The 26,583-nt window shown below is 47.3% G+C and overlaps 6 protein-coding genes across 6 annotated transcripts; 4 read left to right on the plus strand and 2 right to left on the minus strand.

The window, feature by feature from the left end:
- Window positions 1-1,609: 1,609 nt before the first annotated feature.
- F4812DRAFT_104672 (family A G protein-coupled receptor-like protein) lies at window positions 1,610-3,550 on the plus strand. Its single transcript, XM_047929292.1, has 4 exons — window positions 1,610-2,204; window positions 2,253-2,357; window positions 2,430-2,591; window positions 2,656-3,550. The coding sequence occupies exons 1-4, from the start codon at window positions 1,945-1,947 to the stop codon at window positions 3,479-3,481; spliced, it is 1,353 nt and encodes a 450-aa protein (XP_047787938.1). The 5' UTR covers window positions 1,610-1,944; the 3' UTR covers window positions 3,482-3,550.
- Window positions 3,551-9,096: 5,546 nt separating this feature from the next.
- On the plus strand, window positions 9,097-11,165 carry F4812DRAFT_452166 (uncharacterized protein; the record flags this gene model as incomplete). The annotated part of the gene is made up of 4 exons (XM_047936311.1): window positions 9,097-9,487; window positions 9,560-9,827; window positions 9,885-10,414; window positions 10,477-11,165. 4 exons carry the CDS (start codon window positions 9,097-9,099, stop codon window positions 11,163-11,165), a joined length of 1,878 nt encoding a protein of 625 aa, XP_047787939.1.
- Window positions 11,166-12,112: 947 nt separating this feature from the next.
- F4812DRAFT_436891 (glycoside hydrolase family 15 protein) lies at window positions 12,113-15,860 on the minus strand. The gene is made up of 10 exons (XM_047934883.1): window positions 15,184-15,860; window positions 15,080-15,092; window positions 14,553-14,872; window positions 13,983-14,496; window positions 13,547-13,914; window positions 13,458-13,481; window positions 13,216-13,398; window positions 12,912-13,124; window positions 12,224-12,739; window positions 12,113-12,163 (listed from the first exon to the last, which is right to left on the minus strand). The coding sequence occupies exons 1-9, from the start codon at window positions 15,311-15,313 to the stop codon at window positions 12,468-12,470; spliced, it is 2,037 nt and encodes a 678-aa protein (XP_047787940.1). The 5' UTR covers window positions 15,314-15,860; the 3' UTR covers window positions 12,113-12,163; window positions 12,224-12,467.
- Window positions 15,861-17,474: 1,614 nt separating this feature from the next.
- On the plus strand, window positions 17,475-21,474 carry F4812DRAFT_104741 (uncharacterized protein). The gene is made up of 2 exons (XM_047929293.1): window positions 17,475-17,870; window positions 17,942-21,474. Exons 1-2 carry the CDS (start codon window positions 17,764-17,766, stop codon window positions 21,375-21,377), a joined length of 3,543 nt encoding a protein of 1,180 aa, XP_047787941.1. The 5' UTR covers window positions 17,475-17,763; the 3' UTR covers window positions 21,378-21,474.
- Window positions 21,475-22,203: 729 nt separating this feature from the next.
- Window positions 22,204-24,316, minus strand: F4812DRAFT_436896 (uncharacterized protein). The gene is made up of 3 exons (XM_047934884.1): window positions 23,805-24,316; window positions 23,104-23,739; window positions 22,204-23,026 (listed from the first exon to the last, which is right to left on the minus strand). Exons 2-3 carry the CDS (start codon window positions 23,570-23,572, stop codon window positions 22,770-22,772), a joined length of 726 nt encoding a protein of 241 aa, XP_047787942.1. The 5' UTR covers window positions 23,573-23,739; window positions 23,805-24,316; the 3' UTR covers window positions 22,204-22,769.
- Window positions 24,317-24,533: 217 nt separating this feature from the next.
- Window positions 24,534-26,498, plus strand: F4812DRAFT_436898 (TAFII55 protein conserved region-domain-containing protein). Its single transcript, XM_047934885.1, has one exon. It carries the CDS (start codon window positions 24,756-24,758, stop codon window positions 26,355-26,357), a length of 1,602 nt encoding a protein of 533 aa, XP_047787943.1. The 5' UTR covers window positions 24,534-24,755; the 3' UTR covers window positions 26,358-26,498.
- Window positions 26,499-26,583: the final 85 nt, after the last annotated feature.

A 26,583-nucleotide genomic window follows, 5' to 3' on the forward strand; every position in this document is an offset into this window, starting at 1 on the left:
TCTGATTCAAAATTCTGTAGGGGCCAAGGGGCTGAAGTGGCTGTACCTGAGGGGCCTGGGGACTCAAACCGCATAATAGAGAATGCACGTGCCACGCCGTGTTCCTTACAGGTATGTACATAGGTACGTGGTATGTATGTAATGCCCCGGTACCTAGGTACCTTAGGTAAACACCTCGGTGCATATTACGGATTAGGTAATAAACAGATTATCCCCCGTTTCGCTTTTTTTACTGCTGCAGTTGGCGTCAGCACTTATTCCATCTTTCATCTTACCACACACACTATCATCATCTACTGCCTTCAACAGTGAGCCTACATTCTATTCAATTACATCAGTTTTTACGATTGCCAGATCTTTATTGGATAAGAAACCCGGCATTGTGATCGCGTTTGTAACCGCTCACTTCTACACCGTCGCAGAAATATGATGTATCGAACATTGAAAAAGATCCATGGCCTAGAGAAGCATCACTTCACCCATTTTACACATCTCTGGAATGTTTCCACTAAGACCCTCTTCTAATATCAAACCTATATCTGAACTTAAGGTATACTATGTCGTATCCGTTAAGCATCCCCATTTCCCCCCTTTTTTTTTCTTTTCAGACAGCCATCCGCAGTCGGACTCTCCGGTAAATAAGATGACATTTCGTGATAGCCAGCAAGATTTCCTATCACAGTAGTATTTCCCTACTCCAGTGAGCTGCGTCATCCCCAGATGACTACAGATGCGACTTTCTGCGCGTCTTCCATTACTCTACATGGGATCATCAGCGGTTCCGTTATTTTTTATCCGCCGTCGCTTTTTTTCAACTATAGCACAATATTCCTAGCTCTCGTTGGTCGACGTCGGCTTGGCGAGAATACCGTTGTCTAGTACATCAAGCTGGGGTAAATACCTAGTAGTTATTACCAAGCCACTATGGAGCCTTTTCTGCCTATACTAGATATGTTTCGACGCTCTATCCACATATTCTAGGATCGCTTTAGCTACCCTGGTCTCTTAGTTGCTCGAGATGAGTTGGAGAAAGGTCAGCACATGCATACGGGTGTAGTACAACTTCTACCCGTTCAACGAAACGGGCATAGACGCACGTCAGCGTCAACTCCCTACAGGCTGGTACGAAAACATCCTGGTTCTCTGACTGATGGTGCTGGTCAAATCCTAGAGCAATCGGCCTACTATCCCTGGCCATCATGTCCGTGTATTTTCTCAATGCTTGCTGCTGTAAAATCTTCTCATTCTCAAATTTGTCCTTTGATTGGTTCATAGTGGTTGAGAAACCCTTCCACCAGCAGAAGTCCCATTCTCCGTTAAGCTTTATTACCTAGGTCAGGGTACCTAGTCAAGTATCCAATACAAGGTTCTCTTTATCAGTCGCGTGGCATCCCCTGGTATTCTTGTTAGATGCCAGGAGATACGAATCTACATTAATGTTCTGTCCCCCCAGAGATGTTGTCAATATCCACATCAATAGGCAAGGCTTAGACCCCTCCTATCCCAGATAAGTTTAATGAGTCTGGTGTGAATGGGTGCGCTAGGTGTATAAGATTCTCTTGACATCCAACTTGTAAATGCTGTGCATGGACAGGTGGACCTTTTAGATCCTTTACGATTTATGAACTACAAACATATCGATCTCAGCCAACCATATCGGGACTCGACGACTCAACTAGGTTTACAAGTCCCATTTACCCGGATGGTGTCGACTCATCAAACCTGCTGGAAAACCAAACATTAATTAACGACTCAGGCCCTCCTTCGGCCAGTTATGCGGCTTTCACAGTTCTGTCAAGCAAAGCAAACACAGGGCCCAATATACCGTGACTACCGACTCGGTAGCGGGCCGGTCCTATTGGTACAATATATCAACTTAGAGCCCAACTATTGAGCCAACTACAACCCAGTTCTCTCGAATTTGATACCATCTACTATTCCATAATGGGGCACGAACTAACCGCGGGGGAGCTCGAGGCGATTAGCATCATTGAGCGAGTCGGCTCCGTGTTCTCGCTATCGGGGTCTCTTTTTGTTATATGTACCTTCCTTTCTTCGAAGGCTTTCCACAAGCCTATCAACCGCCTAGTCTTCTACGCCTCCTTTGGTAATATGATGAGCAATGTAGGAACGTTGATGTCAAGAAGATTTGTGACGGATATCGATTCATTCGGATGCCAATACCAGGGTTTTCTTATACAGATGTATGTTATTTGCAGCTGCTTCTTGCACAACTCACTAAACTTTGCAAGGTTTCTGCCCGCCGATGCTTTCTGGACATTGGCCATGGCGTTTAATGTTTACTTGACTTTTTACTGCAAGTTCGACGCTGCGAGGCTCCGTATGATGGAAAAGTGGTAAGTTTCAAGCTCAATCTCCTGTACCTGAAGAGTAGAAAAGCATAAAAACTCATGCGAAATCACATCAAGGTACCTCTTAATATGTTACGGCATCCCATTCATCCCCGCACTCACGTACGTTTTCGTGAGAACCGAGTCGGCTGGTAGGATATATGGCAATGCCACTTTATGGTGTTGGGTTAGCACGAAATGGGATATCTTGCGGATTGTTACTTTCTACGGTCCCGTTTGGTAAGAGCCTGGGAGTTTGTGCCTCGAAATTAACTAGGTAGCATTACTAACACAAGTTGCTTAGGGTTGTTATTTTACTGACCATGTCTATTTATATTCGGGCGGGAAAGGACATCTACCAGAAGCGCAAGCAACTACGAAACTTTGGCGCCAGCAGTAGTGCCCACGATCCCGAGGCGTTGGATATGAATGATCCATATTCGGTGAAGACAACAGAAGTGACGGTTACATCAGAGTCTATTGAAGAGGGCGGGAATGGGATCGATCTTGCGCCCCTCGGGCGATTCAGCACGAATAAGAATAAGCCGTCGTATTCGGTGACGATATCCTCGCCTAATAACAGAGCAGAAGGTAGCAGAGCCCAAGAGGGCGATCGAATTGCCCCTATTCGGAGCCTTCAACAAACACCGTCCGCGGTCCAGTCACGAGTGAAGTCCCAGCGAAGAAGGGCGAACTTTGAGGCGAACAATGCGGCGTGGTCTTACAGCAAATGCGCTATTTTATTCTTTACGGCACTCCTTGTCACTTGGCTACCTTCGACGGCGAACCGAGTGTACAGTATCGTGAACACAAACAGCGCGATGGCGTCCCTCGAGATTATGAGTGCGATAGTCTTACCACTCCAGGGTTTCTGGAACTGTCTGATCTACGTCGCGACGAGTTGGGAGGCAGTGAAGATGACTTTCTCCGATATCAAAACCTGGTGCACCAGCGGTCCGCGTCCCGACCCGGGCCGGTATGGCGGCGATCATCACGACAAGAGAAATTTGGCCTTCAGGCTTCCGAGCCGAAACTCGCGCAAGGATATGGAGAGCGAATCAATGACGGAACTAGCTCATGGCGACAGAGCGTCGCATTTTAACCAAGAAGGCAAGGAGCAAACAACGTAGCAATACCACATTATAGACTTTAATTTTATATATTTATGATTCATCGCACTCCTTAAGCATACCTAGGTACGCTCCTTGTATCTTGGAAAGCGATGGCATTCCCATGGGGCATGGGCAGAAGAAGTCTTTCTCACTATCTAATCCCAATGATATGTACCTGCATAGGTAGGTAAATTGTCAATCAGACACGATTCGACTAATAGAATTCCAGGACTCAAAGATGTTGGGAAGATCCCTGAGTTTTTACCTTGCGCCAAGATCAAATCGTATGGCCCGGGATAGACTAGGGCCAGCTACGATGGGGAAGCCGATTCGAAAAGGTGGATATGATTCCGTTCTGACGGTACCTGTAGTTAGCCTTTACTTCTTGAAGCGTAAAGTCGGTCCTTTCCCCCATCAGCGCTAAAGAGGTAGTCAAATGTGGAGAAATCAAAGCGTTTTCTGGGTCGGGCGCAGAGGAAAGTTTCCTTTTAACCTTTCCGGCCTTCCTAACTTGAGCACCGAGTTACGTGGGCATACATGTGCTACTTATGAATTATGGGGGTTTGGAGATAGGAGAGCACGATTTCATATTCGCGGATCTTTAATTCCTCTGGGTTAGTTAGTATGCATGTTATTGATTCCCAAGCTACTCATTTAAAATCGAGAAGAAGAAGAAGGGGTGGCGGTGAAAAGCAAGATATTCGCGGAGAAAGGAATATTTTGCCCCAGATAGGAGGTACCTAGGCATAGCTAACCAACCTATTTGAGATAGGGACGTAACATCGTGTGTGCCTTGAAGAGAATTGAAGAGAATTCACTGTTTCAAAGAACAGATGGTTAGCAATACCCTGGGATCTATCTGATGTATTATTTGCTAGCAGCTTCCCCGGTACAAATTAGGGGTAGGTACATCTAGGTAGTATATGCAGGAACCGTCAAATTATCCAGGCGGTCGAGGTTGTGATAGTAAGATGCGGAACTTGCCTGACAGGTTCGAGGGGCTATTGTTAGCGGCCCTCCTACCTAGTAGTCCGGCTGTTGGGGCATAAATTATAGCGAGGTGGACCAGTAGGAATAGTAGCTGTAAGGCTGACTTATTACCCTGGTGCTCTACTATTAGCAAGGCGACACTACCTAACCTAACCTAACGCCAGACCTGGGTTCTCCAGTAGGTGAGGGGCGTAGTAGGTTTGAAGAGTTTCTAGAATCATTATTTACTAGCTACCTATCTATATCAAATATCCTGTGCCATCATCGTATATATCGTATATACCTGCTTAAGATAAGTGCCTATACTCACTCAATTAATAACCACATCGAATTCTTGCCAGTATTGGATTTCATGTAAGCAAGTCCCGTTTTCGATAGACCTCGCGGGGACAAACCCCCGAAGAGAAAGACCCTAAAAAACATTCCAGTTTTAAAAATTCCGGTGTTAGGCTCAAGCTCCAACACTCGTAAGGGACCCTGGGGAACTCTTTGCCAATCAAATATCACAGATCTGGGCCCTCCGGCTCGAATAGGTAAAGTTCCAATTAGCCCCCAACAGTCATAACATTGTATTGTACCTGCATAAGCACACGAGTTCTTTATATAGTGTGCTTTACTCTTTACGGGACAGATTGAGAGATTTATCTTTAATAGGCATCTATTAAAAGTACGAAGAGGAGAAAAGGAAAAAAGCCACCACAAAAGATTACAAAGCGACAGAGGCAAAAGCAAGGAGGAAATTTTCTCGGTAACGCAAAAAATTCTTACCGTCGTATTCCGTTCCGCTACGGTCCATGGTTCCGGGTCTAGCGAAATGGGACCTGCTAATGGGGCCTGTGCCATGGAGCCCCAGATACCTAACGGATTACAGCGGTGGTCGTAGCGTTCGGCTCTGCTGGCAATTGGTTACGGACACGAAGCGGGGCTGCCGGGGAGTTAGGTAGCAAGGGGCTTGCATAGGTACGCTATACTACTATGGTACCAAGTAGGTATACTAGGACCAACGGCAAAAACAGTCAGTTTTATTCCGCGTGACTATTCCGCGGACGGCACAGTATTCGAGCACGTCGTGCAATTTTCTACGTATTCTAACACGGTTAAGAGAGCTAAGCAGAAAAAATCAGAACAAACAGGAAATAATATTCTGCGACGAGCCTTGAGACTCTCTTTACTTCCCTAACCTCCATATCTCATATATTAGGTTAGGTACATATGACAATTTCGAATTCACATGCTTCGGGGCGGAACTTGTGTGCCGGTTTATCACTTCGAAAGAACTGATCCTAACCATGAATCCGCAAGTAATACATACACATGAATACACATACATACCCCTTGACCATGATAGGAATCAATATCCGTAAGGCTATCGCTTTCGGCTGCTCCTAGTAAATAATATGCAGTGGCGTCGTCTGTGCGGTCGAAGCGCTCTGTCGCACGAGCCTCGGGTTTGAACGGCAGAACGGTTGGGTATCTACACTGCTACCTTAGGTCAGATCCTCTTTATCAGATGAACAATAGGCCGATTGCATTGGCGGTATGCATGTACTATGCTATGCGCCAGCATGTACGTAAATCATCGAGCAAACACGCTGTGATAAGGGAACTAGCTAATAGGCTGGTCACCATGGAGCTGGAAGAGAGATCTGATGATTGTTCTGTGGGCTGTACGACAACGGTCCGATTTGGCTGTTTGGCCTCGTGTTAGAGGATAGGCATCGAAAAACAAGTACCTAGTAGCGCAGGTGGCTCTGTTCTATGGAGAACTGTAGAATATATTATTGAATGGCCTACAGGGCGGCTCGCGTGGTAGAGAAGCGTGGATGAAAACCACGCAAACCGACGCGCAATTGCAAACATGGATTTTTACTAAAAGATGCAGCGGTGCCGTTCGTGCGTATGAATATGCAGGTACGAAAGCAAGCAAGCTACCTACCTAAACTAACGTGTAGAATGGCCCTTACATATCTGGGATGGCATCCTTTTCCAACTCATCCCATAGACAAATACGTACAAGCAAGAATGACATATAGGCATCGCGCATCTACCTCAGTGCCTTAGGTAGAGATCCGCGAGTCCCCAAGTCGCCGGCCGACGGCCCCAACTCTCCAGATCTCAAGATCTGTCAGGGGCCGATACCTAGCCTAGCCCCAAGCCACCCGTACCCGATTAAACGGGTCCGATTCATGGGTGGCCGCAGCTTTCGCCAAACGTACACCATACGGGTCGCTCGGGTTACCCTGGTACCTAGTCCTGCCTGATGTTTGCTGCGATCCTGCTACGGCCCACGAGCCTCGAGACGTTGGTGCTGTGCCGTGCCGTTGGAAACTCTGGACTTGGGAGCGTAGCGAGGGGAGGGGAGGTCGCCGGACTACTGAGACTACCCACTTCCTGAAGAAGCTGAAGGTTCCGCTCGAGTGCTTACTATGTACTTCCACTGGCCATGTTCCCTGTTTGTTAGGAATCGTACCTGGTGGAATGGGCTTGATGCTTGAACCTAATGGTGATTTCATCTCGCCATGACACGTATAATAGAGAGCCTGTCCCCTCAACCGTACCTTAGTATTATAGCTTAAGTTCTAATATTAGGCTAGTATCAAAATTATTATCTAAATAAGTTATCCCTTCCACTAAGTAATCGCGTCTAGAAGTTTGAGCAGGTGAGGGTATTCATATGACATGTTTCTCCTGAAGTATTAATAATGGTCACTGGCATAGGATACAACATTTGTCTTGAAGAATACCAACTAAACTACCTAAGTAAACTTCACAAGAAAATAATCTTTGGTTTATATCATAGCATTTATTCTGGTGCCTAGTAAATGTTTGATCTTGGTGGCCCATTGTTACATCGAGTACTGTTGAATTTCAGCTTAACATATTACCATGTGTATCCTTTCGAGTAAGCACATTAACCATCAGGATGATTACTACGGACTTTACTCAATAAAGAGGTATAGACCAAGACGATATGTTCATAACTAAAATGTATTGAGTACCTAAATAAGATCAACAGTAGGTACAAAGCCCGTCAAAACTTTTCTACTATCCTAGTAGCTAGTAACTCACGTCTATTTCCCATATAAACTTGTCACTGTTATAGTCCTGAGAGGAGCAAAAGTCTTTCAAACGAACGCCCTCTAAGATTTAACAGTATAGAACTTCCACCATTGCTACCTAAGTAGGTACCTAAGGTAACCTTACTCTAATGTAACTTAGTGTGACTCGAACAAAGCATAGGTAGACGGGCTGCTCCACGTGCAGATATATTAGAAGAGTTAAACATTGAATATTTAGATATAAAGGGTATTTACCAAGGAACATCTACCCAAGGTAGCACATACTGTATCCATTAACTAGGGGGGGGTGATATCTCCCATCCATAGTGAAGGCATACGTTAGGTAGTGACTACAGAAGAAGAGAAAGGGGATTAGATATAAGAGAAAAAAAGAGCTTATACATACTCTATATAATGTTATCCTGGTAAATTGCTCAGTCTTCACGTAACGTTCTCTTGATCTGTTAACCGTTATTATAGTGTTCTGTGTCCTTGTGTGTTTGAACATGGCGATCTTCATCATGGCACCTAGGAGACCGAGGTATAAAAGGGGGCATGGATCCACCAACAAGGAAAAAAAAAAAAAAAAAAAAAAAACTCACACGCACAAAAAACACAAACAAATACTGAAGTGGAGGTGTGCTTATCGTTTGGCAGATATACTATTCCGGAAAAGTCGGGGCTTATGATAACTCGAAATGGCCTTTTTGGGAAATGGGAAGGCGTCAAAAAACCTGGGGAGCACCTGAAGAGGAAGTGGACGGGAAGGTGCGTTCCTCGATCTTATTAGCGCAGGCTCCCGCGGTCTATCTTTCGGGTCAAGCAGGTACGAAGGTAAGGCACTAAGGTAAGGTACGAAAGTAATGTACTCGTTAGTACCTACTTGCTCGCACTTGCCATGATTTCAAGATGCAAAAACCGGCTTAGAATTTGATCCAGCTTCAAATTTGTCTCACCTTTCAATCTAAGTTTCCAACCTTCTACCGGGTTCGCACGCGGTTTCTCATGTCGTAGTTATCGAGTCTCACTTCTTTCTCCTATCAACCACTTTATACCTATGTCTTGGTTTACAAAAGCCCACCTATTACCTTCTGCATCCTTACTATGACTTGAAGTCATATCGCCAATTCCGTGTCACTTTTGCGATTGAAGCAGGTAATTCGTCGATCGCGAGTGGCGGGACTCTTGAACCTCTTGCCAATACCAATATCAACATTACCGCGTACGAAACTCAGCCGTCTTCGTGAATCTCTTAAGGTTCACTTTAACCCCTTAATCACCCCCCTTTAACATCCGATCTATCCGATACCCTAATATTAAAGCTCACACAGGAGGATTTCATGAGAGAACTTCCCTCTAATGCTAGACAACAACAATAATATGGCACGTTCAACGCCCCTTGGAAGTTAACTCGACTGCCGACGATAATTTGGGCCGTCATTACACTTAGGTACTTTGTGTTACGATTGTACCGGGCCCTTGAAAATCCCCCATTCCACCAAGTATACAATAATAATACCTCAAACGGATATTAATCTCTTGTGACAACGCTTCGGATGGAGAGTTGATCATAAAACAGTCATCATGTTCGACGTTCTCTGGACTGATCCCAACAGGGAGCTGGTGGGTGAGCGGATGGTAAGAAAAGAGCAAGAAGCCAAGATGAAAGACAAAGAGAAAAAGCAAAAGCCTGAAAATGGTCGTCGGTCTATCTCAACTGAAAGCTCAACTTCTAGCGACCGTGGGTTTGGGATCTTTTCTACTAGAAGCCGAAGGAAGGCCCCGGCGTCACCTAGACCAAAGGACCGGACCGCATCGCCCGCTACTCCCGCTCGTAGCATCAATAGGACAAACCGAGCATCAGCTTACGCTGTTAAGAATTTGCTTATCCATCAAGATGAATCGGAAATTACTGTAAAACCTGCCGAGAGAGACTATCTCCCTGCACAGGTTTCGGAAGCAGCCGAGGTCTCTAGTCTGTCATCGCCAGGTGGGAAATTGAAGTCCTCTTAGCTGCTATCTAGCTACTAATGATCGGTTATGATAGATTCTACGTTGTCAAGATGGACGGATCCATCTGCTATTACCAACAGCACTGGCGTCGGAGCCTCCCTGAGTGATGCCACTGCAGGTATAAAGTCGGAGTACTTAATTCAAACCCTGGGTCCATCTTCGTTCATTACAAGAACCACCGAAGTCATGTACTCGCCTCGTGATCCAGACGCAGACATCGACCCGTTAGTTTCCGAAGTCCATATTTCAGCTAGTCGAGCGAAGGTCACAACACCACCGATAACGGATTTCCCAGAGAGAACGTAAGTCTACGAAGCTTATATGACATAGTAGCCGATATTATCCTAATCATCTTTTAGTAATTCTATAGCGTTTGACGATCCTGGCTCTACAGGTCAATCCTCTGCATCGCCACATACGCCACCTCCAGTCGAGTTCCAGAATAATAGCGTCATATATACTCCAGGATGGAATGGTACAGATAGACTAGGAAATCCAGACGCCTGGAAACCTCCGCATGAATGGGAGTGCACTCCGAATAGACAGTTGGCAACTCATTCTGATGAGGAAGGGCTGCATAATTCATTGATCAGTGACGATTCTGAACGATGTATGTCCCCGAGCCTCGCGGCGCTTCAACGCGAGGTCCGGATGATGGCCGCGGCAACCCCGGAGCTTATGCTTGCCAATATTAAATCTAGCATGGGCTATTCCTCGGATGCGACCGTTTACAAAGAGCTTGAAATGGCTAAGAAACGTTGGATGTTCTCTGCTCTTCAACACGAGGGTTACGTTCCGCTTGTGGACTGCGCAGATAGCTGCCCCGGAAGTTTAGATTCGTCAAAGCCCTATAGACCTCCTAGGATCCTCGCACTCTACGAAACTCAAGGTGCGTAGTCTACTAGTAAGAAAGTTTCATTCAAGTTTGCTTGCTGACACATATCAAACTAGCATCTGCTTCGTTTCTTGCTGCTATGCATCCACAGGCCTTGATATCACACTTATCGCCAAAACCGATATCGCCGAATCTATTTCCTAACGTCCAGCCGTTACTCGTGCCGGTAATATCTGCTTCGGCAGGCTCTCGACCGCTTGCTCCACAGTTGTATTCAACCGTAACCTGTCTACCCATGCCTGCGTTGTTTCCTTCGAGCGAGATACCCCCACTTCTCCGTCACATTTACCGCTGCCTCACACCCGGCGGCGCTTTACACTTGACCCTTATAGACCCTCAACCTGTCTCATCTTCGATGGGCCCCAAACTGCGACAGTGGCTATTTGAGAATCTCTTGATACAACTCGAGAAGAAGTGCCGTACTACGTTACCAAGTGATACGTTTCCCGCCTGGCTAGCTGTTGCGAAACTTCGTGGATTCGGCAGCACTATTACAACCATTTCTGTACGTGCCGTACACGAGGGCGCTGCTACGACAGAAGACACGAATGATCAAACATCGGTAGAAAACGAGCTACGATGTCTCGTCTCAAGGATGTTGTGGCAAGAGATATGGGGAAAGTTCGTCCACGCCGACCGATGGTGGTGGGAAGAGGAAGACATCGTACAGGAATGCATCGAAAGGGGAACTTACTGGCAGTACTCCCACATCGTGGCAGTCAAGAACAATAGGCAGTCATCTTAGCCCAGGTTCTGCCACCTACGGGAAGGGGTAGGGCGTTACGCGCGGGGCCATTCTTTCGGAAGTTGGGTTATCATAATGGGAAGCAACTACCCCAGTTGCCTCATCATATAGGTGTTCGAGGGCGAATTATTCAATAACGCCGCGCTACATACGCTGCTAAGAACACTGGACGTCTCTGCAGCGAGTTATCTGAAAAGCTGCCTCGCTATCTAACGCGGCAAGTCATGTTAGTTTTCACAGAAGTTTCATGTTTGGTGGAAGATACCCGGATGCAAGTCTTTCGTTTAGCAGCTATTCATTTGGTATTCTCTCGCTCTCGTAACAGAATACATGCTAATTTTGGTCATCTTACTGCCCCGAGAGGAAAGTTGTTACATGTATTTTTCCGTGTGTGGAATTCATGTAGCTCGAACAAATACAACTGGCAATGGCATAATACTTACATACCTCCTTCATACCTGAAGTAACATTACCTAGCACTTTCGTGCTCCGTCAGCCCGTGGATTACATCCAAAGCCCATTGCTCTTACTTTTTAGACGATTCTAGGCCTTCGCCCGAGGATTTGGGTCTCTAAAGCCGCACGGTATCGCTCGTTGCAGAAGCCCCAATGGTTGGGTTATAGGTGGTGGTGGTGGTGGTGGTGGTATGTATGGGGCTATGCCATGGTGCTAGTTAGATACTAGGGGGAAAAAAGCGAAAAGGTGAACGGTCACGGCAGCGCGGCAAACAAGTGCATGTTGTGCACATCTTATTACCCGAGATACGTGCGTTGGGGGAGATGGTACAATACTACGAAGGACCGTGTCTTACTTTGGGTTGGTTAGGTTAGGTAGGTAGGTTGTGAGATGGGTTGGCCGCTAACGAATATGGTGGTGGCTGAAAGGATTTTCTCTGTACCTAGGTACCTACCTACCTAAGGTAAGTAAGGTAGAATCAGTTTTGATATTTTTTTTTCTCTTCTTTCAAGTACAGCCTCGGTGACAGCTACTTAGGCGTAAGTCAATCCAGGTTACTGCGTGTTCCTTCTAGCTGTTATATTGTTAACTCTCTCTAGGTATTGGACTTCGGTATAGCTAGCCCCTATTCTCCGGCACAATGCACCGCGCGTGTAGTACGACGCTCCCCGCTCCCCCCATCTCCCTCAGGTGATCGATTTACCGCAGCAGCGCCAGTAACAGCCCGACGCAAGTAACCACGACCACGCGCGATCGATCCCTTCTTCCCTTCCCTTCCCTTCCCTTCCCTTTCCATTCCAATCCCTTCCCCTCCTTCCGCATCTCCTCGGGCGCCTCCTTCGGTACTCACCTCCTAGCGTACCCCCTCGCGCGGTCGAGGTTGAAGGCGGCGCTGATGAGGGCGAGGTGGCTGAAGGCCTGCGGGGTGTTGCCCAGCTGCTCGCCGCTGCGGGCGATCTCCTCCGAGAACATGGACAGGTGGTTCGAGAAGCTGAGCATGTTCTCGAACAGGTTGACCGCCCGCGCCAGGTACCCGGACTCGTACGCCGACGCGCGCGTCAGCGCCTCCACCAGCCAGAACGTGCACATGCTGAACGCGCCTTCGTGCCCGCCGACGCCTGGTACATTGGTAAGTAAGATGAGCTGGTACTTGGCGGTGGGTCGAGGGTTTTTCTCTCTCTCCTTCTCTTTTTTTTCTTAACAAGAAAAAAAAAATGAGAAGGAAAGGGGGGATGGGGATGTGTCTGGGGAAAAGGGATGGTGAGATAGGATAGGATAGGGAGGGCTTACCGTCTTCGGCAAGCTCCGTGTTATACCGGGAGACCAGCCCCGCGCTCGTCAGACCGCCTTTATCAGGCGGGAGGAGGATCTTGTCGACGGTGTTGAGGAAGCGCGGGTCGTTGGGCGCGATGAAGAAGACGAGCGGCGCGATGAGGATCGAGGAGTCCAGAATCGTGTTGTGTTCGTAGCTTTGGATGAAACTATCCATTTCGGTGTTGTAACCTTTTTTTTAAAAAAAAAGAAACTATGAGTTAGCACTTATAACGGATCTAGATATATACCTATGCTGGTGAAATAGAGGGAGTTTGTTCACCTTTCTCCATAACCTCCTCGCAGATGGCGTCTCGGGCGTCTTGCCACTTCGCGCGGTTGGGGCACGGAAGACATCGCTTTTCGGCGAGGCGAATACCTCGGTCTAGGGCTACCCAGAGCATGACTTTTGAGTAGACGAAGTGCTGCTTGTTGTTGCGGACTTCCCATATCGACATATCCGGTTCTTGGTTGTTCTCTTGTTAGCGGTGCGGGTTTTCTTTGGATGGTGGCCCTTTCACATACCGTCGAGTATTGTCAAGACGTGATCTGTTAGGAGTTAGCTAATATGGTAGGTAGATTATATATTTCGTGGTTTAGCTGGCATGACTTACCAAGCATTTTGCGAACCGATACCCAAGTATCCCACGATATGGGCTTTCCGTACTTATTGTAAAGATAGATAGCGTCCATGAGCTCGCCATACGTATCAAATTGCTTGTGGAATACGGCTCCGTTGCCGATCCGTACTGGTCGGCTACCTTTGTAGCCATCCAAATGGTCAAGTTCTTCTTCGGGTAGATCGGTCTCGCCCCTTATGGTAAACATGATAGGCAGATCGCGGCCCTCCGCCGTAGTCTTTTTCAATATTTCGCTTATGAACTCCATATACGCGTCCGCCTCTTGCGTGAACCCCATCCGCAGGAAGATGTAGATAGTGAAGCTGGAGTCTCGGACCCAGGAGAAGCGGTAGTCCCAATTCCTACGCCTAGTTAATCGTTTTCATTTCCTCGTAACTTAGTTATAGGATATATAGAAAAGGGAACCTACCGGACTCCACCGATAGCTTCGGGTATCGAGAACGTAGGAGCCGCCACTATGGCCCCGGTGGGTTCGTAGGTTAGTAATTTCAGTATCATGAAACTTCGCATGACAACCTCGCGCCAGGCGCCCTTGTAACTGCTCTTAGATAGCCAATTCAACCAAAATGACTGCGTGTCGTGTTGCCGCGCGTCGAGGATCGAACTTGTGATGTTCTCCGTAACATGGTTCGGTATATCTTCTCGAATGACGAACGAGATTGCTTGGCCCTCTTGCAAAGTAAAGTTGGCAACGACTCCCTCGCCCTTCATGCCCTCTTTCTGTACCTTTTCGAAGAGAAGGGTTGGGCTAGTATCCGAGTCTCCGCCGCCATAGTCGATAGTGACGTCGAGCTGAAGTTTCAGACTCTTGCTGTGGAAGGTAACCGTCTTGCTTTCGAAACTGTCAACTCCCGAGACATTGTGAAGTATAGTAGTAGTATGAGGTTCCCTTGCGTAGTCGAATGCCGGGAAGACGCCTACATCTGGATGAGTGTCAGCACCCTGATCCAAACAACCAGGACGAGGAGAAATAGCAGACCTAACGACATTTTACCGCGAATGCACTCGACCCGCCGAACGAGCCATTTCTTCAGCTCCTTGTATACACTTTTAGCCTCGCGATAAGCATTATGCTTGTTCTTCGTGGACAGGACAGTGGATTCCTTAGGACGGGGGAAGAAGTCCACGACATCGACGACACCATCTTCGTTAATGTAACGAGTCTGTAGAATAGCAGCTGACGGGAGATACTGTTGCTTTGTTGTACACGATGAGGGCTCAGGGGGCGCTATGCTAAAGTAGCCCCCCTTATCCTTGTCAAGCAGACGGCAAAAGACGGATGGAGAGTCAAAGTCTGGCCTGGAAACTCGACTTAGCTTATATTCTCGTCACCACTAACAGGTAGATATCATCTTCGAGCCGTATGAAGATTTCCTATAGAGCAAGATGCAGTTGGTAGCAAGTCGTCTTCCTTTTCTTCTTTCTTAGTACCTCCTCTTTCGAGGATACCAGGATGATCAAAGTTCGAACAGAAACCTAGGACAGGGCTATATGATAAGGACTTACCAACACATGAAATCTGATTGGGCAAGATGTTCTATGGTTAGCTTTCTTGATAGCTGATATAAAGTCTTCAACCTAGGTAAGTAATTAAAGAGGCTCTAGCTCACCTATACTCCCATCCATGCTCACCAACGCGCAAGTTCTCATATTCCCGATTATGCCATAATACTCAATTGGAAGATATCCCGCAGCATCTCTCGTGGAGACGTTGAGAGTAGTACCCTTAGCGGTTCCCATGATGAAGGGGAAAAAGAGGGTTCGCTGGAGTTGGAGTTATGAGAACGGAACTTCCGGATCTTGAAATGCCTCTCTTTTCTTCTTCTTCTTCTTCTTCTTTCTATAATAGCTTAACGAAAAATTGAGTCGGCCTGTATGAGTTTGTATAAAATTTTACATATCTATGTATTATGAGAGTTCCTAGCCGGCTTGCCTAATCCGTAAATCTCCAAAACCGCATACGTCAAATGTCTTGACATCATACTAAAGTCATGAATGCGGGCTGAGAGCTCTACTTAGTCTAGTGTAAGCTCCCATCCTCACTACTTACCTTAGGTACCTGGTATCTAACGTTAATAATAAATCCCCACGATTCCCCCAGGTTGAGTTAGTTATCAGGTAGCTAAGGTACCTAAGCCTGACGCGTGTGTCTCAGTAAGGCCATTACATGATAAAAAACTTACATGTAACTAAATGATAAGTAGCTTACACAAGTTGATACTTGGTATAACTACTGTACCTAGACCAATGTTATAGCCTATGTTTATGCACGTCATTAATTTTCATATGATAGTTTCAAGTTTCACAGGAGCAACCTCGGTGTATTGCAGGGCAGCCCTGCACGCTGTTGAAACATCTTGAAAGGTCGTGAAGTTAAACCGAGGCTATATTGTCTCTTGGAAGTTTTGTTAGTACATACCTAGCCTATATACCTCTAAAATCTCGGAAATCGTATTAGCTAAATTCGTTGCTAAAACGGGTTGGCGGGGGTGTCTATTCCTAGGTTCCTAGGTGTAGGATAATGCAACATCTGGAAAATCATAATGGTAACCTGCTAATACGAAAATGGGAGAAATGCGACCGGAAGTATATTTTCAAAAGGATTCAAATTTCTTCAAGTCGTATAATTCGACAAGTTACGAAGTACCAAAGCAACATAGACGGGCATAATTGGGTTTAAGGTTCTGATGTCGTAAAGAACTTTAGGAACTTTAGATCCAAAAATAGAAATAATCTAACTTCATATGGGGGACGGTTAGTTAGATCGTATATCTTACCCGCAGGATTGGCGCTTTAGTACGTGCCCACCCGGTGTATCAATCAAGTAAACGCGTCGGTATATTAATTCCAATATTATGTTAGTCGTGGTGAATTTTCATTCTTACCAAATCCTATTCTGATTTATTATAACAATATTACAAAGTGATAAAGCAATAAGACTCTTTCCAACAAGCCTCAAACGGGGACCATTAGGTTTATACCTTGACTTATGCGTGAACAAATGCTTACTGGTAACTACTTAGACTTATTAAGTACCCTGTTGTGCGGAGAGAACCTACGGGGCTTATGCTTATGACATGGATGCATTAAGTACCTAGGTACCTACCTATATGACATGTGAATGCAAGTACCCGGATAGCGTTCTTTATGAAGTATCCACGGGTGGTCAGTATTCAATGTTATTAAAGCAATTTGTCGAATTGAGGTACTATATGGTTTCCTTTTTTCAACCAAGCAGAAAATGATACTATGTATAATGCACCAATGATAATATCCTTTACCAATTCGGCCGAGATATCTGTTCCAATTAGTTAACCGCGATTGAAAGTGTACGTGCAAGACATGTTACCTATTCTTTTTAAGGCTACTGTGGTTTCAGCTGGGTTTAGACTTATTAATGATGGGACAGAGTACCGATTAGGTAGCTGCGAAACAAGACTGAGCTAGGTAACATCTTCCGAGGGGAGCTGAAGCTAACAGCTGCGCCAGGCACCTGCAAACACCTATCATAGCAGAGGTAAGTATCGAATTTGCATAATATAGTAGGTTGGGTACGCATAATATGATAATATATGCCGGGGCCCGGTACGACTTACCTACGGCGTATTACCTTAGGTACATTACGGCGTGCATAAGTGAGGTACCTACCTATATAGCAACTTTAAATTACTTAGGTACCTAGGTAGGTAGGTACTTGCAAGGTAATTAATTGTACTACCATTGCCTATTAAAACACTGCTAAACCACTGCTTAACTCCGCCCTTCCCGTCGTCTCCTAGTGTACCTACCCTACGGTATATTACCTAGGTACCTATAGCAAGGATCACCACTTGGGCATAGGAGATCAAGAAGGTATACAATATTCAATCCCACCCCCAGCGTTCAAATCTGCCGCGTCACCTTCCATTTTCTTTGTTACACATCTTCATTTCTACTCTTATTGGCTCCCCCGCTTGATCTGATTCAACTTTTGTACAATAGCACGGCCCAAGAACAACAACGTTTGCCTAAAAGAAACCATAATCTTGTTTCCCCTTTTCGTTCGAATGCGACCGTGCCAACTACAAAGTAAATCTTTATTGAATTATGGCGTAACACTACCACCACTATTGTTCTAACATATCGCGACGCCGTCACCGATTATAACTTCATAACCTTGGCATCGTTCATACATGTAGTAGCGCTGTGCCATGTCTACAGAAATTCAAATGTCCAGCATGGACGAGAAGCCGGCCAAGGCTAGCGGGAAGCTCTCGTCGTCAGCTTTTGGCCAACTTCCCGACGAGATTATCGAGCAGTAGGTTTTATTATACTGCTATTGGTTCTATCAGTTAACAATAGCTGACGTCTGCGCCGTGATTAACATAGAATACTCCAATTGACCGATCCTGACTCATTCGCGTCTCTCGTGCTGCTTAATTCTAAATGGAGGCGTGTTTCTCAGCAAGCCCATCTCTACGCCCACCATCTAATGCGATGCCCATCCTATGGCTCCAGTCATGCTGTCGCACCTGTTGCGGAGTCGGATAACGATACTTTACCCAAACTTCGACGATTGTTCGCCCGCGAAGTTAAGAGGAACCTTTTTGAGGCTTACTTACGTCCCAAAACTACTACGATAAAGCTGGTTTCCAATTGCATCGGATCATCTTCTGCCCCCGGTGGTGAGGGCATGCAGTTCAGTTCCTCTCCTAAGGGCCATCATCTTCTCGCCTATAATTCCTCTCGAATAGTCGTCTTGGACGTTAGAGAACCCGAGTTAGCCGTAAAACGGGAATTTAAAATACTTCGCCGCCCAGCCGCCGCGTGCATTTTGGATAATGGTAGTCTCTTAGCAGTATTATCGACTGACATGCAGGTTGATTTATATGATCTGGGAAAAGTTCCACCTCGTCGAACACGGTCGTTGATATTAGACCATGCTCCTCGTGCCATCGCCTTATCTCCATGCGGGAGCGTACTCGCAGCTGCGTACGAAGGCGGCATCGAAGTATCTTCCATAAGCCCCGGGGCGCTTCCGACGGATCGGAGAGCAGTGAAATGCGACGGTGTTGATTCTCTCGCTTTTTCCTTCGATGGGACACAGCTATTGGGTACGACAACAACATCCTATACCCCTAATACGGTTATTTTAACAGCGCCGTATTACGATCCCGGCAACCAAATATCCGAAGAGAATAATAATATTAGCGCATTGTGGACTACGTCTATTCTATTTCCTAATACGAGCCGAGATTGCAGTCATGCTGCCTTACTACAGGAGTCGGGCTCTATGGAGGCAACCTGGGCTTTTGCTTACGACCGAAGTTTTGAGACATTTCGCGCCGTACGGATCGATGATCTTCGCAATGGCACAACTTACTTCACAGGGCCGGCTCCGGGATCGCCTTCGCCTGGGCCCTTATTACCGTGTACGCTACCTGCTGCAAATTATCAAGGGGACCTCGTCTCGGCTGGATTCGAAGGGAGAGATGTTTGGTTATACGGGATTCCCGAAGACCTGGAAGCAGTTCCGGAAGGCAACCATCCAGCAACAACATCCGATTCAAATGGACCTCCACCGTTAAACCGCATGAATAGTGGAGTATCAGCACGTTCATCTATTCGTATACAGGAAGCGAACGGTGGCCGGGTTCCGCAGTGGCAAATTTTATGCGACAAGTATCGCAACACGTTTGTGTGCGGACGCAAAATTGCAGAATTGAGTGGTGTGAGCCATTCGAAATGGGTCTCCGGGTTTGGTGATACATCTTCGAAGGAACGCTTGATCATTGCTGCTCGAGGGGTGATGCCCCCTAAACTTGTGACTGAGGAAGACGGCATCGATTTTGTAGATGGGGGGAGAATCCGAATACTCGATTTTGATTACAGTTTGGAAGATGGCCAAGAAAAGGAAATCACTATTGAGGTTGGCGCAAACGAACCGGAAGTGTTGGAAGAGGAGTATCGCGATATCGATACGGAAGTGGCCATTGTTAGGCGAAGAACAGTAGCACAACGGAGAGGAAACCGGGCCAGTGTGGTTATAGCAACACCTTCACCTCGTCAAGTTGATGCTCTACTGCGTCCATCAACCGCTCACAATGACGATCTGGAAGATCCGCTAATACCACGGGCTATGCCTACGGCACGTACTAATGCTCACGCAGCGGATCTTGACGAAACGGAAGATGTCTCGCTGGAAGAGGCTCAGGAAGCTCTTGATGCCCCGTATGCCCACGCCAATCCACGATCTGGGACAACGCTACGCCGCGCCGCCACCGCCGCTGCTGTGAGTCGCCGGCGTAACCCACAGCCTGTAGCTGGTCGGGTTGAGTATCGGCGTGCCGATGGAAGAGGAGAGCATCCTCATGAAAGTGATGCCGATAACTGGGTCCCTCCCCCACCGCCGTACTCTAAAGAAGACCCTGGCGATATGCCTGACTTCATGCGCCACTCCTCCGTACGCCAGTCCACCATGCCCGATGTTGGGGTCCTACCGGGGAGGAGGGACTCTATCCCCCCTGTTCCTCCTCTTCCATCTTCTGTTTCGTCAGTTCCGCTGGCCCCATTGGTTCCGCCTAAACCACTCCCGCGAACGTCCGGGACACCAAATTTCAGCCGACCCGAGTTACCTCGTCTCCAGACTACTCCTTTCCGGGAGAGGTTGGCGCACATGTCCTGGCATCCTCACGCTTCGCAGCAAAGGGTTGGGAATGCCTCCATAAATGAAAGCCGGTCTGCTGGGCCTTCTGGAGCACAATCCCATCGACCGGTATCAGAGTATTCCTACACGCAAGGGAGTAGATCTGTTGTGGACGATGAATACGGCGATATCTATGACGTGTCTCCAGTTGGGTCACCTTCTAGGGCCCCGAGCTCCCACGTATCTGAGGGCCCAGCTGCTGAACGTACACCTACCTCGCCGGGGGCGCATCAAATTGTGGAAGTTTCTCGTCCGGGCTCGGCAATTCCTCATTCCTTTGATCCTACAACACCATCATCTATAACAAACGTCCCGAGATGGGAAACCGAGCAGGGTAGGGGGAGCCCAATAGTCGGTAAGCTTCCGAATGCTGGTACTTGGCCGAGAGTCCCGGCACGACCCAATACGGCGTCGTCGGCTTCTACCTACGGATATCCCCTCTCGGCTCCACCAACAAACCAGATCAACGAGGACATCATTGCTACAGCTCTACCTCCAACGCCGCAGTCAGAGCGGACAACACGTTTGCATGATAGGCAGAATAGTTTTGATGCGTCACATCCTATCTCAAGGGGGTTTCACTTACCACGCGTACCTGTGGGTAGTCGAGGTCAGGAACTTCGACGAGGCAGTGTGGTTCCCACGGTAGAACCAATACCGGAGCCGGCTCAGCCGCTCATAATCAGCACTCCCACAGGGGTGAGCGGTGCTTATGATGCTCCTGGTCAGCTGGATACAGATAGACCACAGACAGGGCCAGTCTTGCATGCACCAGTTCCTCGCCATCCCCGGCCAGTATCAGGGGCACACGTGCTGCGCCCCACCGTCGAGCGTCTCGAAACAATATCTAGGGTTGCTAACGGAGAACCGCCTCTACCTCCACCACCACCTCCTTCGCAATTTAACTTGACATCACTACGCCACCATACCAGCTTAAAGCGTCGACAGAGTCGGGCAAGGAGGGGAGCCATTAAAAATATTCAAGACGCCAAGCTACGGGGATGGACGGGGAGAAAGAAAAATAAGAAAGACGACGAAGCTGACGGTTGGATGGACGTGACTTGGGCGTCAGCCATCCCGAGAGGTCAGAATAAAGATAAGAAATGCATCGTGATGTAGGAGAGGAACGAACCGGATACGCGACAAAAAGAAAAAGGGTTGGCGTCCGAGCATAACAACATACACGAACGACGTTTGAATTTAGCTTTGAGTCAACCAAGTAGGCTCTCATTTTCGGATAACTCGGGGAAAAAAAGGTTTTGCTTTCAGTCATCGTCTACCTTTGGACGAATGATAAGAGGGGGGAAAGGGATCATGAATTTTCATGTCGGGAGAGAATATAACCAGGACCCGTCTTTGGGATAAGTGATCTGATCTGGTCTGGCCTTGGTCTGAGGCGTAACGGTAGAAAGGGGAAGGGGGGAGGGGGGGATTTTATATTCGCTCGAACCCCCGGGTTGAACTTTAGGGGGAAGGGAGAGAATATAAAGAGCGATACGATGTACATGATACCAAAAAGAAAAAAAAATATCTGCCTATCTAGAACCTATTGCACATGATATAGGTACCTAGTATATATATTTATCGCAGGATTAGGCTGGGTTGCCTATGGTACTTAGGTGTGAAAATTGCCTCTACTGCGGCATTTCGTTGTTTTTCTTTTATATATACATACTGCTTGGTTAACACGTAAATAACTACGTAACCTAATGTAGTGTGTATTATGAATACATTAGATATCAAGCGGTAGTACCTATATGTAAGACGTAATACGTATAACGTTAGTAGGTTTTTATTATTATTATTTTATTTTTTTTATTTTTTTTACGGGAATATATCTGGGACCGGGAGCGTTTGTCGCGGTTGTTCGTCGTATTTAAGGGGGTTTGGTGGCTACCTCAAGTACTTACCTACCACCTTAGGTTAGGTACTCACTGGTATGGTGGTATACGAGGGCAGGACGCGTATTTCTAACGCGGCATATATTAGGAAGGTATGTATTTCCAATAGTATACCTAACGTAGGTAGGTATATAGAATGGGGAATGGGGAATGGGATATGAGGTATGTAGAGCTTGACGGGATCTCCGTGCTTGGCTGCCTCGCTCTCACTCCCAATCTCTTAACTGTGTTGTTGAATAAGCCGGGAATTAGGGGTAATTTAAGTTAGGTACCTAGGCACGTTAATAGTGCGAGAGTTGAAAAATAAAATTGGATTAAGGGGGTATTCTATTGCGCAAAACGCACACATCGAGCACAGAGGTAGTATGTACCTGTTATCCTTAATATAACCAGCAGTTTTTTTGCCAACGCCGAACCGTACTCCCTCGCAACAACCGTCTATGCTAACGCCATAGGCCATGCAGAACACATTGCATCGCATCGCTTTTTAGGGGCTCAAATACATACAGCCCCGTTGTGTGATTGGAAACAAGAAGATGAGGGCCGTATTCCCGGTTCCCTCTCGATTTTCTTTTTAGACTGGATAGTTTCCCCACGAGGAAGCTCAAGCTTAGAACTCCATACCCATCATGGCCACGTCCTCGTCAGCAAGGGAGCTCAGACCCGAACTTGGTGGTCTAGACTCGACGTCAACAGTTTCGGGCTCGGGGGGCCGCTGCGACGTCTCGTGCATCTTGCGCGCCCACGCGTGTATGCTATTTTCGCTCCCGCCCTCGGGGACGATTTCGCCTTCGACGATGCCGCGGCCTAATATCGTGCCCGCATACTTGGAATCTTGGTCCGTCTTATTATGCTTCCGCTTAAGCGCTATGGTTCGACATTTGTTAGTACGTGTTCTCGACAGACACGGGTCTAGTGCAGATATGGAGTTTTCGAAATCATACCACTCAAGTAGTCCGTCTCGCGCTGCTCCTCTACTCCTTCCACTACGACTTCGCCGGTAATAGGCTTGTCCAGAGCAGCTACCATGCGAATCCTCCGATTTTTGCTCCCCTTAGCCCAGCGTATGAATTCGTCAACCCCTCTCGTGTCTTCCTCCCCGCTTATTTCCTGGGCCGTGAAGTCGCGTTCCGGCCACAAGGCCCCGCAGTCTTCGAGGGCAAGGCGCACATCTACGACGTCGGGAAGACCAGGTACACCTGTCTCGTTGTTGAGCGCCGCGTGCTGTGCCGTGCGTCGCGAGATAGCGGTAAGGTAGTTCGCAGCGAGCTCGGTCAGCGCGTCGACAGTACTCGGTGTCGAGGAGTAGTAGCCCTGAGCGCGTAGGATTTGTAAGATAGCCGGCCGTAACAGAGCATGGTGGATTTCGGAAGCTGTGGGCGCACGGTGGGTTTGCTGGATATATGATGACATCGTGGATTTTCCCCTATTATTCAGCGTCGCGAAAGATGGTGATCAGAAGTATTGGATCAAACCAGTTTCTTAACACAGCCCTGTTTTATTGAATCGTAGAGCGGCTGTTTGGAGCGCGTGTCAAGAAGATCAAGGCAAGATTCGATCAATGGAGTTGTATCGAAGATCTGCACAAGGTGTAAGCTCTCTAAAATTCACATCAATACGAGTTATTGAGTCGTAGACTTCGTACATTAATGGATATTGATTTGCCAATGGCAAGGTCTGCCTTGGTATTACTGGCTGATACTATGTGACTATAGTGTACTTGATCTCAAAAAGGAACAATGTGACTGAGTTGAAAAATATGTTGTCGCCGATTTGTCCAACGAGCTCGAACAAACGTATTATAGCAGACACACAATGCGGATAAGAACCAGTCGCGAAAAAAAAAAGTATGGGTAGTTTAATATTTCGAGAGGCTTTTCTAGTTTGTAAGGATTGGAGTTTCGAGCTTGGAGATTAAAGTTGAATGAATGTCAACTCGAGTCAACTCGAAGGGAACCGAGGATATATCGATATCGAAATTTGGTTTAATGGAATTATTTGTTAGCCGTATTCGAACGATTCGGTTCGATTCTCCATCTGATCATTAAGTGCCTAGTATTGGTGACGGGCTGTTGGCGCCATATCAGCCAACATCCGTGGTGTCTACAAATTGGACATTCTTTAGAAAAAGCTGAGAAAGCTAAGAGAATTAATTACTTCAAGGTTTGGAGAAATGAAAGCAACCTGCAAGGAGCAAAGCTTACCTTGGGTACCTAGGTACACTACCTGCAGGTGCCACCTGTGTTAGGTACAGTATTAAGTACAGTGTACACATCCCAAGTCCCACCTGCACCGTCTACCTGGTACATGTAGGTACCTAAGGTATCAAGTACAGGTACCGAGTACCTAGGTACCCCGGACACCTAACGACGTAAACTCCAAACTCCAAACTTTAAACTCCAGATTTCATGACCCTAATTTCGATTCAATGTCACCGTTGTATTATTATATTAACAAAGCAATCTAACTTACCTACCTTCTACATAGTGGTTTGATTCATGAGACAGAAAGTCAAGGTCAATTTCTCTATCTCATCCGAGAGTCGAATAGCATAAGCCATCCCTTTCGCCGAACCTTGGTCCTCGCCCCTTTCATCATGTCGTCGTCTATCAACGTGAAGCCGACGCTCAAGCTCGACACGTCGCAGCAGATGCCACCACCTTCGTCGAGCCTTGAAAATCCGAGACCTATCCTAAAGCTTAATACAGCATCGCGACAATCTTCATTCAGCCGTGATATCGGTACTCCCACACCGTCCGGAGAGAATCGAAAAATAAAAATTAAGCTCAGTAGCCAACCGAGCACGCCAGCCGCTACGCCCGTCGCTCAGAGTCCAAGTTTAACCAAGTCAAAAGCTGGGAGAACATCTAAGCCGACTCAGAAGCTTGTGGAGTCCAAGAAGCGCGCATATGATAGCGATGAAGATCAGCCCTTATCCGTTACTAGGCATGAATCGAATCGACCTAGTAAGACAATTAAGATCAAGCCTACCATCTCGAAACCCGATCGAAGATCGCATACCGTGTCAACGCCTATTAGCACCATAAAGTTCAAGCCTCGGGGCGAACCGGTCGAACATCATCCTGGAGATGCTTACGACTCCGAAGCTAGCGATCGCGAAGTCGATCCTGTCCGGGAAACCACCTTCATTCTCCGGGTTATGCCGGGAGCCGCAACAGAGTACTTGAAAAAGGCATTGGCCGAAGGCACTATTGGTGTACCCAAGCAGAATGGAGGCGCAGACTTCGGTGTCCAATTTCTCGATGCTAAGCAGCGACGGGCTATGGTCACTATCGATGGCATTCATTACGCCGCAGTCCTTGTACAACTACCAACTATAACGGAGGCGATGAAGTCTTGGGATCGCAAAAACATGATGAAGAATTCCGATATCGTCGAGATGCTTTTATGTTTTGCAACTGTTAAGAACGAGGCCGAAGCGAAGGCCATTCCGCTGCCACCTATGGTTACTAAGAACGACTATAAGTGGCCTCACGGCCTTACTCCTCCCATGCACGATGCTGTCCACCGACGATTTAGAAAGACCATATCAGAGAAGCAGTGGCAGAGTACCGCCGCTCAAGTTGCCAAGCTGCTCGAGGACGATGCGAGCGCTCTAGAGTCCCACGCTGAATACGTCTACGATGACGACGTGTCGGGAGATTCTGACGACGACGAAGAAGATGCCGAGGGCGAAGCTGATCAGGATTACTTCGGAGACAATGCTACCGCCAAACTCGACGGGGAAGAAGATGCTGAAGCAGAAGAAGAAGACTACGAGATATTAGCAGCCATGGAGGCCGAACTCGAGGAGAGTGGGGCGCATCATGAAGAGCCTGCAGCGAGCACACCAGCCATGCAGCAAGAAGCTCAAACCCCCATGACAGTCGATGCTAATACCCCGGCTGCCATGCAGGAAATCATATCAGAAGAAGATGAGGACGACGACGATGACGACGAGGATATGGAGGACGGCGACGAAGAAGAGGTCGACGAAGAACAATTAGTGGCGGAGAGGGAACGCAAGGAGAAGCTGGACGAGATCGAGCATCTGAAGAAGTCACTCGACGAAACGCAGCGCCAACTCTCCGAAGTCACGGCACCGATCTTGAAGAAGCGTATCCTTCTCACAAAGGCCAACCTCGAAAAAGAGATTGCTGTCAAGAAGGCTGCTCTAGGCCTAACCGACGAAGATTAATAGCGAAGCATAAGGTACACAATATCAAAATTACCTACATATATGACGAGAAAAATATGGGGGGAAAGGAGCGAGGATTACAGTTGCGCTTGGTGCTTTTCCAGGTGCTGATGTCTACCTGTAAGGTACTTTATGAAAAAGGGGGGGGGGGGGGGGGGGGTATGGCATTTTAAAATTGGTTATTAATAAGGGTTGGGTCGAATACCCCAATTACAGAAAAGAGTAA

Source organism: Daldinia caldariorum (assembly GCF_022478825.1).
Source record: "Daldinia caldariorum strain CBS 122874 unplaced genomic scaffold F4812scaffold_14, whole genome shotgun sequence".
In the NCBI taxonomy this organism is placed as follows: domain Eukaryota; kingdom Fungi; phylum Ascomycota; class Sordariomycetes; order Xylariales; family Hypoxylaceae; genus Daldinia; species Daldinia caldariorum.